The 17195-nt window shown below is 44.5% G+C and overlaps 2 protein-coding genes across 9 annotated transcripts in view; both read left to right on the plus strand.

Moving 5' to 3' along the window:
* TRAPPC13 (trafficking protein particle complex 13) overlaps positions 1-17195 on the plus strand; it is a 128689-nt gene that overhangs the window by 21931 nt on the left and 89563 nt on the right. Inside the window, exon 1 of one of the 8 annotated variants that reach the window (XM_030193194.1) lies at positions 12089-12493. The exons of the other annotated variants lie outside the window; for them this stretch is intronic. Within the exon in view, the coding sequence (XP_030049054.1) occupies positions 12472-12493 (22 nt within the window). The 5' untranslated portion in view covers positions 12089-12471. Of the gene's footprint in view, positions 1-12088; positions 12494-17195 lie in introns of those variants that run through there. 8 annotated transcript variants of the gene reach the window in all.
* On the plus strand, positions 5307-6465 carry SHLD3 (shieldin complex subunit 3). Its single transcript, XM_030193197.1, has one exon. The coding sequence runs from the start codon at positions 5432-5434 to the stop codon at positions 6179-6181; it is 750 nt and encodes a 249-aa protein (XP_030049057.1). The 5' UTR covers positions 5307-5431; the 3' UTR covers positions 6182-6465.

Genomic DNA, 17195 nt, shown 5'->3' on the forward strand with positions numbered 1-17195 from the left:
ATACATGGATCACAGCATAGATGGTACAGATTGTGGTGTATATATATACATCATGTGCAAAACATACATGGCAAAGAAGAATGCATTATGGTATTGCATGAAGGTTCACGAGTAATGAATTTGATTGAGACATACATTAGGTCATTGACTATGAAGGGACTATAATCGGCATCAGGATAGCAATGATGGTACTTGTTCATTAGTACCGAAGATGTTACACAAGTGATAGGATTTCAACTTTGTCTAGTTCGTGTATAGTCATATTGTTTAATGTTTAAGATGGTTGTTTATGATATGCCTTCTTGAACAGCTCTGTTTTTAGTAGTCTTCGAAAGATGGTTAGGTCTTGCGTTGTTTTTATGGTCTTCGGTAATGCATTCCATAGCTGCGTGCAAATGTATGAGAAACTGGTCGCGTATGTGGATTTATATTTTAATCCCTTACAATTAGGGTAATGTAGATTGAGGAATGTGCGTGCTGATCTTTTTGCGTTCCTAGTATAGTAGGCAAGTCTATAAGGTCTGACATATAGGTCGGGGCTTCCCTGTGAATGATTTTATGGACCAGGGTGCAGACTTTGAACGCAATTCGTTCTTTTAGTGGAAGCCAGTGTAGTTTTTCTCTTAAGGATTTGGTGCTTTCGTATTTCGCTTTCCCATATATTATTCTGGCAGCTGTATTTTGAGCGGTTTGGAGGTTCTTAATGATTTGTTCTTTGCATCCGGCCCTAGATGGCATTACAGTAGTCTAGATGACTTAGTACCATTTACTGTATTAGGCTGCGGAATACTTCCCTTGGAAAGAAAGGTTTGATCCTTTTAAGTTTCCACATTGAGTAGGACATTTTCTTTGCTGTATTTTCGCGTGGTCTTTTGAGAGTGAGATTTCGGTCAATTGTGAGTCCCAGAATTTTCAAGGTGTCTGAGACCAGAAGGTTGTAATCTGGGGTGTTTATGGTGTTGAGTTTGTTTGTGTTGTATTGTGAGGATAAGATGAGGCATTGTGTTTTTTCTGCGTTTAACTTTAGTTGGAATGCGTCCGCCCATGAGTTCATTATATGGAGGCTGTGTGTGATTTCGGTTGTATCTTGTTTGAACGGGATGTATATCGTGACATCATCTGCACAGATGTAGGGGTTAAGTCCTTGGTCAGATAGCGATTTGGCTAAAGGTGTCATCATAAGTTAAAAAGGGTCGGTGAGACTGGTGATCCTTGTGGGACTCCGCATTCAGATTTCCATGGTGTTGACGTTTTTGAGTTTGAAGTTACTTGATAGGTTCTTGCTGTTAAGAAGCCTTGGAACCATCTTAATACGTTTCCTCCAATCCCGAAGTAGTCTAGGATGTTCGAGAGTATTTGGTGGCTAACCATGTCGAACGCGCTGCACATATCAAATTTATGATGGTTATGTGACAAGGGCCATGCTGTGATGGTTGCAGCAGCTCCCTGAATACCTGAAGGTGGCTCACCTGGAGTTGGGAACAGCCTTTTTGGCAGACATTCTATATGATCTGGTCCGCTGAGCTTCCCACTCAGGGGCTGCTTTGGTGGTTGTACGCCAATGGTTGACTTCGACACTGGATGGTGGATGCAATTTCCAAAAAGCTGTTGAGTCAGCTGCCCTTTAGGTGGCGGTTGCTCTTTGGAGAGGACCTAGAGAAGCTGGTGAAGGACATGGGGGAGGCATAGCTTCTCCAGCTCCCTGAGCTGTGGCAGAAAGGCTCTCGACACTCATCCTTTTCCAAGGGGTGCGCTAGATAGAGCAGTTTCAGTTGGCCCGCCTGCTGCACCATGTCTAAGAGGGGTGGTCAGGGCAGGTCCTTCAGGCAGAGATCCTTTTGAGGTCCCAAAAGAGCTGGCCACACTGGTGCCTCCACCAGAGCTGTGGCCCCCTGTTCCGCCCAATGATGGATGATGGTGGGGGCAGCATATCTTCTGCACCAGGATGTTTGGGTTCACTCGTACCTGGGTGACTGGCTAATTCAGGTGGACTCTGCAGCAGAGGCCTGTCATGCCACTGATTTGGGTCATCTACGTTCTGGAGACCCTGAGGTGGGTTGTGAATCGCTTCAAGAGCCATTTGTGTCTGTTTCAGGTTCTAGAGTACTTGGGAGTTTGCTTTGACACGTGCTAGGGAGTGGTGTTTCTCCTGGAGGAGTGGGGGGTGGAGAAGCTGTGCACGCAAAAGCACTGGTTTTGTGAGCTCACAAGGCTCACAGTCTGGGACTATTTGCAACTCCTGGGCTCCATGGTGGCAACACCTGGAATGTGGTGCCTTGGGCGAGAGCTCACATCCACCCTCTGCAGCGTACCCTGTTGTCCTGGTGGGCTTTGTCTTCTCAGGACTTCAGTCTTAGGCATACACCCAGGGCCAGGTTCAGTCTGGCCTGGTGGGACAGTCCGGTGAACCTACTGATGGGGGCTCCCTCTGGATCCTCCTCAATGGGTGTTGGTTACCATGAATGCAAGTCTCCTCATCTGGGGAGCTCACTTTCTTGGGTGAGTAGCACAGGGCATCTGGTCCAGCCAGGAGCTGGCCTGGTCTTTCAACCACCTGGAGACCCAGGTACTCTAGCTCTGCAGGAGTTTCAGCTGCTTCTGGAAGAGAAAACAGTCAGTGATGTAATATGCCACTGTATTGTCCATCAACAGTCAGGGCGGAACCCAGAGTCAGTGGTGACCCTGGAGGCGGAAAGCCTCTGCCGCCGGACGGAAGTACATCTGCAGGCACTTTCAGTGGTTTGTGTTGTGGGCAAGGACAATGAGCAAGTACTTTATCAATCGCTGTCCAGGAGAGTGGGAGCTGGGGTGGCAGGCCTTTCAGCTCGTAGTGGACCATTGGAGGCCACCTCAGTTCGACTTGATGGCCTCGAAAGCCAATATGAACGCAGAGCGCCCTTCAGTTGATGGAGTGACCGGCTTCTCAGGGGATAGATGCCCTGGTTCAGCCTTGGCCAGCAGCATTGCTGCTCTGTGTTCCCTCCATAGTCTCTAGTAGGCTGAATGTTGCTCAGGATTGTATGTCATTCTCATTTGGTCTTGCTGGTGGTGCCTGATTTTCCCTGCAGACTTAGGTAGGTGGATCTCCAGCACCTGCTGGTAGGTGGCTCTCTTCCTTTACCCAGGGGTTGGAGGCTCCTTTGGAAGAAGCTGGTAGATATGGAAGATCTGGATCTCTTTTGGCTTATGGTGTGGCCATTGGAAGATGGCACTTAAAGAAGCATGGGTTTTCTCCCGCAGTGACTGCTATTCTGCTGCAGTTCAGGAAGACCTTCATATCCCTGACTTACATCAGGGTCTGGTGGGTTTTTGAGTCCTGGTGCATGGGAACAGGCCCTTTCCCCATGGAGGGCACAGGTTCCCAACGTTTCATAGGGGCTCACTGAGGGCCCAAGTGGCGACACTTTCAGTGGAAGGTGAAGGACACCTCTGTGGCTTTGCATGGGGAGGTGGCTCATTTCATGAAGGGAGTGCCCTTCGTGACCCCTCAGTTTGGTTCTCCATATGTTTGTTGGGGGCGCCTTCAAGCCCTTGCGCTTGGCTTCCATCAAGGACTTCGCATTTAAGACAGTGTTTCTGGTAGTGATCACCTCTGCTCAGAGGGTCTTAGAAATTCAGGCCTTATCATACTGGGACCCATATGTGTCCTTTCTGCCGAAGGTGGTGTCTCCGTTCCATGTGAATCAGGAAATCTGGTTACCCTCCTTCGGGGCAGGAGGTTCTTCTCCTGTGGACTGGAGGCTCCACAAACTGGATGTCCAGAGGGTGTTTCTAGATTGTAAGCTCTTTGAGCAGGGACTGTCTTTCTTCTATGTTTGTGCAGCGTTGCGTATGCCTTGTAGCACTATAGAAATGCTAAATAGTAGTAGTAGTATTTGGAAGAGACGAATGCGTTTCATTTCTCTGATCACCTGTTTGTGTTCTTTCATGACTCTTGGAAGGTTCAGGTGGACTCCAAGGCATCTATTGTGAAGTGGATCAAGGTGGCTATTGAGTCTACCTAAATTGGTATGTGGTGTCTGGTGCCACAAGGACTGCAGGCCCACTCGACCAGGGCTCAGATGGTGTCTCGGGTGGAAGCCCGGGCTGTTTTGCCTGAGGAGATTTGCAGGGCGGCGACACAGTCTTTGCTCCATTCCTTTGCTAAGCGCTACTGGCTGGATGTTCTTCAGGGTTAGTTGGACTTTGGCAGAGCAGTCTTTCGTGGTAGGGGAGGGGCTTGTCTTCCTCCGCCCGGTAGGTCTGCTTTGATACATCCCCTAGTTCAGAACAGTTAAGCTAACACTAAGAAGAGTCAAATGTCTTACCTGATAATTTTCTTTTCTTTTGTCTGCATCACCGTTCTGAAATTCCATCCTCGGCTTGGGGTTCTAGGTATACTACGTTACTGTTCTTCAGTTACTTCTAATAAGAACAAAAGATCTGATTCTAAATTGGCAGCCATATGGGTTTCCTTTGATATGGCTATTCCCTGGTATATGCAGGGTAGTGAGTGCCACTCTGTGGTGGTTAGCTCACTTATTACAGCTGCAGTGGTTGATGGGGCTGGCTGGGTGTGTTACAGAAAGGGACCTTTTCCTCCTTGGGCATATGCATACTGGATTGTTCCAGGGAGCACCACAGCTTATACAGTGATGTCACAGGTATAATTCGGTTTTCTCCTATCTCCATCTGCTGGTAGGAGGGAATAAAAAACTGCTGGTTAAGAATTGTGACGCTTACTAAAGAAAAGAAAATTATTAGGTAAGACATAATTAATACTTGGATGGTAAGTACAACCTGTAATCCAATAGGCTGTGATCTTAGCAATATTCAAAGCAAGATGATGTTCATTAAACCAAGTAAGAGCCCTATCTAAACAAGTCTGTAATACCCTAAGGTAAAGTTCTTTGCTACTAATACTTTTTCTAGAGGGTATATAATGCATTTTTTAAAACTTTATTTCTCTTGAGGAATGTAACTCCATAGGAAATAATACAATTCTGTCCATCAACTCATGGAACAATGTAATTATGAAAGCAAAATTTTGTTTCAAAGATGCTCACATTTACCGCATGTGCTCAGGGTGGTTTCACTTAAAATATTTTATTATATGTACAGAGGTCTAGTAGGTATGCCACCAATACCTTTTGCTGGCTTTCTGAACATTTATATAATTCTGTTATTTCCTCAGGTTTATCCCATTGTATGATTGGCTTTGCTTTAGTGAGGGAATTCGCAGTAATTAACATATATGTAAATTTTGTGGTAGATCTGGTTAGTGCATCTTATCTTTTATGAATACTTCTGCTCTAGGTCCTGTTTACTTCTGATCAGTGCAGCATATGGAAAGAGGATTCAGAAAGTATGGTGATCTATGACATTGTAGCTTTGTGGAGCTTAATCAAGATATCCTCTCTTTGGTTACTAAGAACAGCTGGTTTACTGCAGCATGAGTGTGGACGTTGTGTTGCATTACCGACCAAACCAAAATGATCCAAACAAACTTCAGAATCTTGTAGAAAAAGTGCTCAAGAAGTTTTCTACTCGGCGTCTGCCAGAATTTATACCCTGGTTTCCGAATGATCTTAAACTTCCCTTCAAACCAAAAATGCTGCCACCTGTTATTTCAGGTGATGAAGTGGAGGATATAGAGCGACTGTCAGGTGGTTCTGAACTTTGTTTTGCACCTCCAGCATACGATTGTACTGTTGGCCTTCTTGAGTTTAAACCAAGCTTGAACAAAAGGCTGAGTTTACTTCGGGCACAGAGTGTTCCTGTGGAAGGTGCCTGTGGCCTTTTGGAAAAGGAGCCTGTGAGCAGAAAAGCAGAATTCCGAAGATCTTGGAGTGTTTCATCTCCTAGGTGCAGCGTCAAGGAAAGAATTGTTCCTTTATCCCAAGAACTACAGAAAATTTTAGAAAGACAAAAACTGTGTTCTTTCCATAGGTCAAGGTGGACAATTGAATCATCTAATTGTGACCAAACTCTGGAGGACGTCTGGGTGAAACTGAACCGAATGATCAAACATCATGAGCTTCCAACTTGTAATGCTACAGTACAGCGAGATATGAATCAGATATGGGTCTTTTGTGACGTGCTCTATTGTGAATATGTTGGTAACTTGCTTAAGGAAAGGTTAACCCTTACTGGAAAGATTAACTTAATTGTGCATAAGCATGGAGTTATATTTAGTATTTAGTATTAATTAAGGGTACTTGCTGTCAAGTGGAACGTGTTCCTTATGTACTTTTTATTCTCTTGTATACAGAAGCATAGTATTGTTTTACCTACACTTCAAAATAACCATGTGAACATCTAATTTGACTGTTCTATAAAACGGAAGCATTCCACAGCTGTTTTCACTCTTTTGGGGTCATTTACTAACAAGCAGTGCAGGACCCAATGAACCGTGCAGCAGATAGCACACACTACATATCTGAAAAAAATAAAGCCAAAAAAAGGGAATCATTTATTAACAATCAACGCAGCTCAGTCCATGCAATGGCATAGCCAGAACTGACTTCTTTTTTTTTTTTAGAGGACTCAAGCTTAACATGGGAGGGGGGACATAAGTGTCATTGGATTCAAAATTGAAGGCATTGTTTCCTCATCGTACACCCCACCCCTAGCATTTGCTTCCCAGCTCTCCCTTTTCCTTTTAATCTGCCCTTTCCTTTCATTCCAGAGAATGGCTTTTCTTCCTCTCCCCAGCCACTGCCAGCTTCTTTTGCTTACTCCGAACTTCCGTTCCTTTCGTTTATGATGGGAGCCCCTCACGCCGCTTCCTGCCACTTTGCATTCCCTGATATTCGGGCTGGCTCTGTGCTCACATTGAAGCCTAACAGGCAGCACGTCTGTTCATGATCTTGTGAGATCATGAATGAGACATGAAATCTTTGAAGGTTTAACGTAGATGAGGTGCTGGCTGATATCTTTTACTGATGGCGCTCAGCCTACTAGCTGTGGAAACCTGTGCTCACCATGGTAAGGCCAAGGAAATTAAAGGGATCTGTGTCCTTCCAGGCCCACCTCTGGCTACACCCCTGATTCTTTGTGGCCTTATTTCCTATAACAATCTGTGAATGTAATTTAACTGAAATACACTTAAGGACCTCTTTTACTAAACCATGCTAGCGGTTCCCGTGAGGCAGCCCATTCTCCACCCCGGGAATTGCTAGCTTGATTTAGTACAAGAGGACCTTAGAGTCCCATATCCAAAGCCAGCCCAAAAAAATCTTTACAGTGAACAATAGGGCATAAGCCATTTTGTCTTAACAGATGTGCAGATACATCTGATCTGTCTTTTGCTTAGGATCTGCCATGTTGAGAATAAACTTCTGAATTAAACATTTTTCTCTAAGGGAAATTCAGTATCTATGAAACTTCATGAAGAGGAGTGCCTCTGTGTTTTTTGACAAAAAGAATAAGATAAAAAAATGGCAATCTAAGAAATACTTTTGACATGCCTTTGATCTGTACTTTCTATAACCCATCTGTTCTGTAAAGTGCAGACGAACACTTTTGTTAGTGAAGGATTTACTGTGTATACTCGATTATAAGATGAGAAATTTTGAAAAAAAAATCAGTTTAAAACAACAGGGTCAGCTTATCTATGAGCCTGACAATTTAGCACCTTCCGATCCTGTAAGCAGCATGATCCTGGGTGAGTCTCTCTCTCTCTCTCTCTCTCTCTCTCTCTCTCTCAGCATGTCAATCCCCACAGCCCTCACTATTTCCTATTTGGCAGGACAGATCAGAGAGAGTGCTCTGGAGCAGGACGCATGCCTAGGAGGATCGTTGCACTGCCGTGGATCTATAGCAGCTAGTTTGAAAGGTGCACAGTGAGAGCGATGGGGATTGATAGGCTGAACCTGCAGGCTAGAGGAGAGAGAGGGGGAGCAATTTTGGACCCCAGAGGTGGCAGGGAGGGAAAGAGTGGTGGTAGCTTAGGTGAGGTCTGGAGGGGAGCTTCAGCGTGTGCACAGATGACAGGATTTTTGACCATTTTTAGGTCTAAAATTGTCCTCGACTTATGCATGGGATAAACTTGTAGTCTAGTATATATGGTAGCATTTTTGTTGGTAATGTGCATGAGTTGAAAATATTGATGTGTTATCAGAATTATGTTAAGGGCTTTTGTATAAACACGTTTAACATTTTACTTTTGACACAGAAAATGAAATTAGGATTTTATTTAAGAATTAACTGAAAAATACTTGTATAAACTGGGGTAGTTTTATGTAAGAAGATGTGAAAGTATTGAAGGGATGCCCAGTTCTGCTGCTAGAGAGCTGTCAGTAGGCCTATGTTTTGAGAGACTTTCAGTGAACTAATTGCATACTGACACCATTCCAGGATAGAGTTAATTTGTATGTGTTGGATTTTTTGAAAATCTGAGCTGATAGCCCTCAAGAGCTCTGATTTGCAATTCATACACTAATAAAATGTAGAAAGAGAAAAATGTAGGCAGATAAAGACCATTTGGCCTATTTGCTCTCCTTATTACTCCCTTAGAGATCCTTTGTACTTGTCCCAAGCTCGCTTGAATTCAGATACTGTCTTCATCTCCACCACTTCATCAGGAGGTTGTTTCATGAATTCACCACCCTTTCCTAGAAGTATTTCCTCGGGTTACTTCCGAGCCTGTCCCTTTTCACCTTCATCCTTTCATTTGAAAGAGACTTGCCTCCTGTGTGTTTATGCTGCATAGGTATTTATTTTTGAATCTTTTTATTCAAGTTTTAACAGATATCGAGAGAGCATTACAAAACTGAAACCCCTGTATCCCCTCCCCTCCCCCTGGCTTCCAAACCGTACAAACGTTTTGTATAATACATTTAATAACCAGCGAAGAAAGATCACCAAGCGGTACAAATTGATTCTACCCAACAACGATAAAGGCAAGGTGTTCCACTGATCTAATTGTACTTTGCTTTCCTGAAGCAGTTTGTCCACATTTAATTTGTATAGAGAAACTGTGTCCATTGGTAACTGTATGCCCAGATACCCCAAAAAAAAACCTGTGTCCATTGCCAGGGAAAGGTACTTCCCCAAGCTCTGCGCAGTGAATCTGAACTCGCTAATGCCTCCAAGTTAGTCAGATTGAGTTGAAATCCTGAAAAGTCTCCATTGTCATGGAGACTGTTCATGAAAACAGGAACAAGAATCAGTAATAAGAACTATCGGATCAGCAAATTTTTCTGTTGTTTTTTTTTTTAGTTGTTGTTACATTTGTACCCCGCGCTTTCCCACTCATGGCAGGCTCAATGCGGCTTACATGGGGCAATGGAGGGTTAAGTGACTTGCCCAGAGTCACAAGGAGCTGCAAGTGCCTGAAGTGGGAATCGAACTCAGTTCCTCAGTTCCCCAGGACCAAAGTCCACCACCCTAACCACTAGGCCACTCCTAGCATCTTCAATCTGCACACCGCATATCTCTGTATTACCATGGAGTTCTCTAAGCAGTGGATCAAGTGTCAGTACAACAGGTGGGGGGGGAGGGGGAGTGAGCAGTCCTGATGTGTGCCCCTTCCAATTTTAAAGGAGTCTGATAGAATACCATTTGCACGTACTCTTGCCTGAGGATCGGCATATAACATCTCAATTCCCTGGGTAAATAAGCCTTTGATAGTAAGCCTTCAGAACACCATAGGATGGAGTGGGGGTTTATCTATCAAAATCCTTTTCAGTGTCAAAGCTGATGAGCAGAGCAGGGGTCTCTCCAGAACACACCACCTCCAAATCCGCCTTGTATTCTTAGAGATCGCTCAACCATACATAAAACCCACAATTTTCTGCTATTTGCGATGGAAGTATCCTGGCCATATGCTGTATGACTAAGGTCACTGACTGTTTTAGTAGCCACCCGCTGTACTGACTCCATCCTGTTTATATCTTTTTCAAGGTGCAATCTCCAGAATTGTACACAATATTCTAAATAAGGTCTCGCCAGAGTCTTATGCAGAGGCATCATCATTTCATTTTTCCTACTGGCCATTCCTCTCCCTGTGCACTCAAGCATCCTAGCTTTTGCTGTTGATCATCACATACGATCACCCCCAAGTCCTCTTTTCTGCACAAAAGTTCTTCAACCCCTAAACTGTACCATTCTCTCAGGTTTTTGCTGCCCAAGTGCATGAGTCTGTATTTTTTTTAGCATTAAATCTAAGCTGCCAAGTTCCAGACCTTTCCCCTAGCTTTGCTAAGTCCTTCTTCATGTTACCCACACCATCAGAGGTGTCTATCCTATTGCGGGTATTGTACGCAAAGAACAAACCTTACCAGACAGCAATTTCGCTTACAAAAATGTTAAAAAGGACTGGCCATTTACCACTACCATCTGTCACCTTCCACTCAACCAGTTCCTAACCCAGTCAGTCAGTTTAGGGCCCATACCAAGGGCACTCAGTTTATTAGTCATCTATGTGGAACCGTGTCAAAGGCTTTGCTAAAATCTAAATACACTACTTCTTGCACTCTCCTTTGATCCAACTCTCTGGTCATCCAGTCAAAGAAATTAATCAGATTTGTCTGACAAGACCCTTCCTCTAGTGAAACCATGTTGCTTTGGGTCCTGTAATCCATTGGATTCCAAAACCTTTACTATGCTCTGCTTTAAAAGTGTTTACATTAATTTATTTAGCACAGAAATCAGACTTACTGGCCTGTAGTTCCCAACCCCTTCCTTACTTCTGCTTTTATGGAGAGGAACCACATCTGCTCTTCTCCAGTCCTCTGGGATCATTCCCAACTCTAGAGAAACATTGAAGAGGTCAGCCAGCAGAGCCCCTAGAACTTCAAGTTCCTTTAGTACCCTCAGATGTATGCCATCTGGCCCCATCGCTTTGTCCACCTTTAATTTAGCCAGCTCCTCACAAATGCAGTCCTCTGAAAATCTTTCAGGGACTACCACCTCTCCGTTCTTATTTGTTTGTCTTCTGTGGTGTTGATCCAGGCCCTTCAGCTGTGAGTACAGAACAGAAATAATTGTTAAGCAATTCCACCTTTATCAGCTTCTACATATTCCTCCCCTTCACTTTTTGAGTATCACAATGCCACTTTTGCACTTCCTCCTATCACTAACATATCTGAAAATGGTCCTCCCACTTTACCATATTGGCTACTTTTTCTTCCATTTGCATCTTTGCTTTCCTGACTACTCTACCAGCTTCTCTTAACTTTTCCAGATATTGTCACCTGTCTTCCTCTTTCTGTGTTCTCTTGTAGTTTGTAAAGCCTAACCTCTTTTTCTTTACCTTTTTCAGCTACTACTTTTGAGAACCAAAGCTGCCTCCTTTCCCTCTTAAATGTATTTACTTTCCTTACAAAAAGGTTTGTTGCCCTTGCTCCTTTCAGTTTTGCTCACTGCTTTACAACTTCTTCCAGATGTTCCATCCAGACAGCAATTCCTTGAGAGAATCCCCCATCTGACTAAAGTTTTTTTTTTTTTTTTTTTTTTTTTTAAAGTCTAGAACCTTCACTTTTGAATGAACACTCTCCACACCTATCAATATTAAACCACATCATCTGGTGATCACTGGATGCCAGATGATCTACTATAACATCAGAAACGGTCTCCCCATTACTATGTCCAGTATGGCCTCATCCCACATGGGTTCAGTTATCAACTGCTGGAATATCTCCCCCTGTAGAGAATCCAGGAGCTCCCTGCTTCTAAAAGACCCTGCAATAGGGATACCCTAATCAACATCTGGCATATTAAAATCACCTATTAGTATTTCCCCTTTCACAGCTGTATTTTGTTCAATTAAATCTGACCACTTCTGAGACAGAGGCCTGTATAAACACATCAGTGTAAGTACATTTGCCATTCTCTCTTTCCAGATTGACCCACAGTTCCTCTTCCTTACACTGTAGGTACTGCAATCGTGTGACTTTAATATTATCTGTAACATATAATGCCACTACCCTTGTCCTACCCTGTCTTTCCTGAACAATTTATAGCCCAGTATAATTATATCCCAGTCATGTTTCTCTGTGAACCAAATCAGCCTCTTCCATCATGACCTTAATATCTACTACTACTACAATATCTGAAACCTTATTTCCCATATTTCAGGCATTAGTATATACTTCTTTCCAAGGTGTTTCTCTTTTTGCCTATTTGTGTAGAGGTATTTAATGCTTCACTTACCTGAGTGCTTGGGGGCTTTGATTACCCTGCCCAATGATTCTAGTTTAAAGCTCTCTTCAGTAGGTTAACCAGTCTGCTCAAAACACTTTTTCCCTTCTTTGATAGATGGACACCATCTCTGCTGAGCATCCCATGGTCCAGGAATCCAAAATGCTCTTGTTGACACATCTTCAGAAGTTTTAGAACAAGGAAAATGCTGGGCAGACCTTAATGGTCTGTGCCCTGAAAATAGCATGAACTATGTTACTATGTATCTGCACAGCCATCTCCAGGATGTGAGCTGCTCTGCCTTGTCTGTGGTGAAATGTTGCTTCTCAAGCTTTCCCCATCTTTAAAATGTTATGGGAAAAATTCTGGAGTAGGTTTTATTTTATGTTTTATATGTTAGCACTGGAAGTTAGAAATATAGAAATATTGTTGAACAATCTTGGACAACCAGAATGTGTCAATATATTTAAAGGGAAGAAAATAATGAATTGGACTCTCTGTTCTCTAGATCACATTTTGATTGTATATAGACCTTTTTCTTTTAAACATGCCAGCCTAGTTGATGGTTTTAATACTTTAGAGATAGCTGAGTGTAAATTTCTAAGGGGAATAAGTAGCTATAGAACATCATCAAGTGATTTATTTTTTCAGTTTTTGTCCCCTGTGCTCATACAGGCTTACTGATGGCTATAGCATTGCTATTTCAAACTTTATCCAGGTGGTCAAAGTAATGAAGTTTACTAGGGCATATTTGTCAAGTTTTAGCCTATGTTAATTATTTGCATTGTATTAAAATAAAATATATAGAATTTTTAAACTTCTTTTGTATTTCTCCTGTTTGTATGAGAGAACCAAGCATTAAAAATGTACATTCTTAGGCTCTAGTTTCCCTGTTTCTCAGTGTCTATAGACATTTTATTCCACTGATTTGGCCACCCTATGTCTTTGCATTGGCATGTTGCACTTCTATAGAAGCAAGAGAGAGATTCTCCCTCTTGTGCTTCTAAGATGTATAGGTAACACAACTGGGCTCCAGGAAGTGTCAGTTTTGCTGATCTCTCACAGATCCCTTTTTGGATAGATGATAAAGTACTAGTTGCCTTTTAGGGTGTGACTCTATATATATTCCACCCTCCTAGTGTTAGAAGGTGGAAGTAATTGCATGTAGGCAAGATGAAGGTAATAATGAGAGTAAGTCATGTTGTGTTTAAGAGTCTGAGGGTTTGACTTGGCTTTTGATTTTGGAGAAGAGACAGCTGAAGGGAGATATGATAGAAGTATCTAAAATACTGGAGTGGAGTGGAACCGGGCAGATGTGAATCGCTAGTTTACTGTTGCCAAAAATACTAGGACTAGGGTGCACACAATGAAACTACTAAGTAGTAAATTTAAAACAAATCGGAGAAAATATTTCTTCACTCAACATGTCATTAAACTCTTGAATTTGTTGTCAGAGAATGTAGTAAAAACAGTTAAAGTCCATAAACCATTATTAAGATGAACTTGGGAAAGTCCACTGCTTATTTCTAGGATAAGCTGCATAAAATCTGATTTACTGTTCTGTGACCTTGCCAGGTACTTGTTACCTGGATTGGCCACTGTTGGAAACAAGACCTGTCCCAGGGCAAGATGCACTAAACTTAACGAGCCATTCCTTGTCATCAAGCAGATGAAGCCATTACGTATGGGTTCTGTCCATCAACCAGCAGGGGGAGATAGAGAGCACTCGGCTTTTCACAGTGCCTCATGGCCAGCTAGCTCCACTGCCTCTTCAGTATTCTCTATCTCCCCAAGCAGGGTGGCTGCAGCTTCTTCGAGCTCCATCAAAAATCTGCCTGGGGGTGGCTCCTGGCTTGCCAGTTGTTAGCCGGGGTGTTAGAGGCTATAGCAGCTTCTCTTTGAAGGCACATAGGTCAGCCCTTTCCCTGCCTTACCCATGCCCCTGTGGATGTGGTCATATTAGCTTGCTTTTCCCTGTCCTTTCCCACTCAGTGGATGCAGGCACATTGGTTCGCCTTTCCCTGCCTTTCCCACTTATCTGAGCCTCCGGAGTGATTTTATTTACCTCTTTTTGCCTCTGCTTTCCTCACAGCGTTAAAAAAAAAAAAAAAAAAAAAAAAAAAAAAAAAAAAGTCGCGTCGCGCTTTAGCGCAGCGATCTTGGAAAAGAGGTTTTTTCTTGAGATTCTTCTACAGGACCGGAGTTGTGATACTCGGTCTAGTGAGGTAAGAGTGTTTTCTGACTCCTTCGGGGTGGGCCCGCGATCGGGACGTTTTTGACGCGAACCGCCATTTTGAATTTTACCGCCGTTTTCGGCGATGGCTGCGGAGACTGTAAAGCGCTGTTTTAAATGTGGCAAGCGCAAATCAGCAGCGGGGCTCTGTAAATCGTGCTGTACAGACGGTAGAGGCGGCCCGAGCATGGCGAGCGGTGATCTTTCGCGCTCTAAGCTGGCAGCGGACGCCATTTTGGATTTTCACATGGCGCGGCCTCCGTTGCGACAGAGAGCCCTGAATCCGGGGGGAGGGGGGGTCCTCTGAGTGAGGCTAATAATAGAGCTGATAGCCCTGGGCAGGATCCGGGCGGTCAGGGAGCGGTTTTCTCCCCTGATTTTGTTTTAATGCTGCATAAGGCATACATGCTTAAAAGAGCTCTTCCACAGGGATCTTCGGAACCTCGGCCTACCCCCTCCCCCCCCCCCGGTGGTTCCTGGCCTTTTGGAGTTGGCTTTGCCTGTTTCTTAGCCCTTCTGCGTTTATCAGGAGGATATGAGGATTCTGAGGGGTCTGGCAGAGCTTCTTGGTCTGAGGAGCCAGAGTCGGGTGCAGAATTGCCACAGGATTTTGATGATCCGTCTGCAGTGAGGATTTTCCACCACGAGGAGCTGCCAGCGCTTATTTCAGATGCCTTACAAGCCCTCTCGATTGAAGATCCAGGGAGTGGCACAGCCTCCTCTGTTAATCCAAGGATGGCTAGTACCAGAAAGCCTGCTCGAGCCTTTCCTTTGCATGACTCCATCCAAGAACTTATTTCGACTCAATGGGCTGACCCCGAGGGACCTTTGAAGGTTGCCAGGGCTATGGGGCAATTATACCCTCTGAGTGAGGAACATTTGGCTCGATTTGCAATGCCTAAAGTGGATGCCCTGGTCACGGCTGTGACAAAGAGAACTACCCTCCCTGTTGAAGGAGGTGTTGCCCTGAAGGATATTCAAGACCGCAGACTTGATTCAGCTCTGAAGCGGTCCTTTGATTTCGCAGGTCTCACTGTTCGGGCGTCTGCATGCAGTTGTTATGCTGCTAGGGCCTGCCTGGCTTGGTTACAGCAGGCAGTGGAACAGCCCGGTGATGGAGCTGAACAAGTCCATAAGAGTGCGGCATTTTCACATGGAAACCCTGCGCTCCGTCATTGCGGCGGTACAGCCAGGAGAGTTTCTCATGTCTCTGGACCTGAAAGAAGCTTACTTGCACATACCAATTTGGCCCCCGCACCAGATGTTTCTGCGGTTTGCGGTGTTGGGAAAACATTTCCAGTTTTGGGCCTTGCCTTTTGGCCTCGCCACAGCTCCCCGAACCTTCTCCAAGGTAATGGTGGTAGTAGCTGCTTTTCTCAGGCGAGAGGGTATCCGGGTTCACCCGCACCTAGACCACTGGCTCATCAGAGCAGACTCAAAAAAAGAGAGTCATCTAACTACAGTGGGCTCTGTCCTTTCCTGGTTCTCTTCCTACCTCTCCCTCCGCACCTTCAGTGTTCACTCTGGTGGATCCTCTTCTACTTCTATCCCTCTGCCTGTCGGCGTACCTCAGGGTTCTGTTCTTGGTCCCCTCCTCTTTTCTATCTACACTTCTTCACTTGGTTCATTAATCTCATTCCATGGCTTTTCCTACCATCTCTATGCTGATGACTCCCAAATCTACCTTTCTACCCCTGATATCTCACCTTGCATCCAAACCAAAGTTTCAGCGTGCTTGTCTGACATTGCTGTCTGGATGTCTCAACGCCACCTGAAATTAAACATGACCAAAACCGAGCTTCTCATTTTTCCCCCCAAACCCACCTCCCCACTCCCCCCGTTTTCTATTTCTGTTGATGGCTCTCTCATTCTCCCTGTCTCCTCAGCTCGAAACCTTGGGGTCATCTTTGACTCTTCTCTCTCCTTCTCTGATCATATCCAGCAGATCGCCAAGACCTGTCGTTTCTTTCTTTACAACATCCGTAAAATTCGCCCCTTTCTTTCCGAGCACTCTACCAAAACCCTCATCAACACCCTTGTCACCTCTCGTTTAGACTACTGCAATCTGCTTCTTGCTGGCCTCCCACTTAGTCACCTCTCCCCTCTCCAATCGGTTCAAAACTCTGCTGCCCGTCTTGTCTTCCGCCAGGGTTGCTTTACTCATACTACCCCTCTCCTCAAGTCGCTTCACTGGCTCCCTATCCGTTTTTGTATCCTGTTCAAACTTCTTCTACTAACCTATAAATGTACTCACTCTGCTGCTCCCCAGTATCTCTCCACACTCGTCCTTCCCTACACCCCTTCCCGTGCACTCCGCTCCATGGATAAATCCTTCTTATCTGTTCCCTTCTCCACCACTGCCAACTCCAGACTTCGCGCCTTCTGTCTCGCTGCACCCTACGCCTGGAATAAACTTCCTGAGCCCCTACGTCTTGCCCCATCCTTGGCCACCTTTAAATCTAGACTGAAAGCCCACCTCTTTGACATTGCTTTTGACTCGTAACCACTTGTAACCACTCGCCTCCACCTACCCTCCTCTCCTCCTTCATGTACACATTGATTTGATTTGCTTACTTTATTTTTTTGTCTATTAGATTGTAAGCTCTTTGAGCAGGGACTGTCTTTCTTCTATGTTTGTGCAGCGCTGCGTAAGCCTTGTAGCGCCATAGAAATGCTAAATAGTAGTAGTAGTTTCAGTCCTTCAATCTCTGGGCTGGGTCGTCAATATGGCCAAAAGTTACCTGACCCCCTCGTAATCTCTAGAATATTTGGGGGCCAGGTTCGACACAGCCTCGGGCTATATGTTTCTTCCTGAGCAAAGGCGGTGCAAGCTTCAGAA

This window comes from Microcaecilia unicolor, chromosome 2 (genome assembly GCF_901765095.1).
Source record: "Microcaecilia unicolor chromosome 2, aMicUni1.1, whole genome shotgun sequence".
NCBI lineage: Eukaryota > Metazoa > Chordata > Amphibia > Gymnophiona > Siphonopidae > Microcaecilia > Microcaecilia unicolor.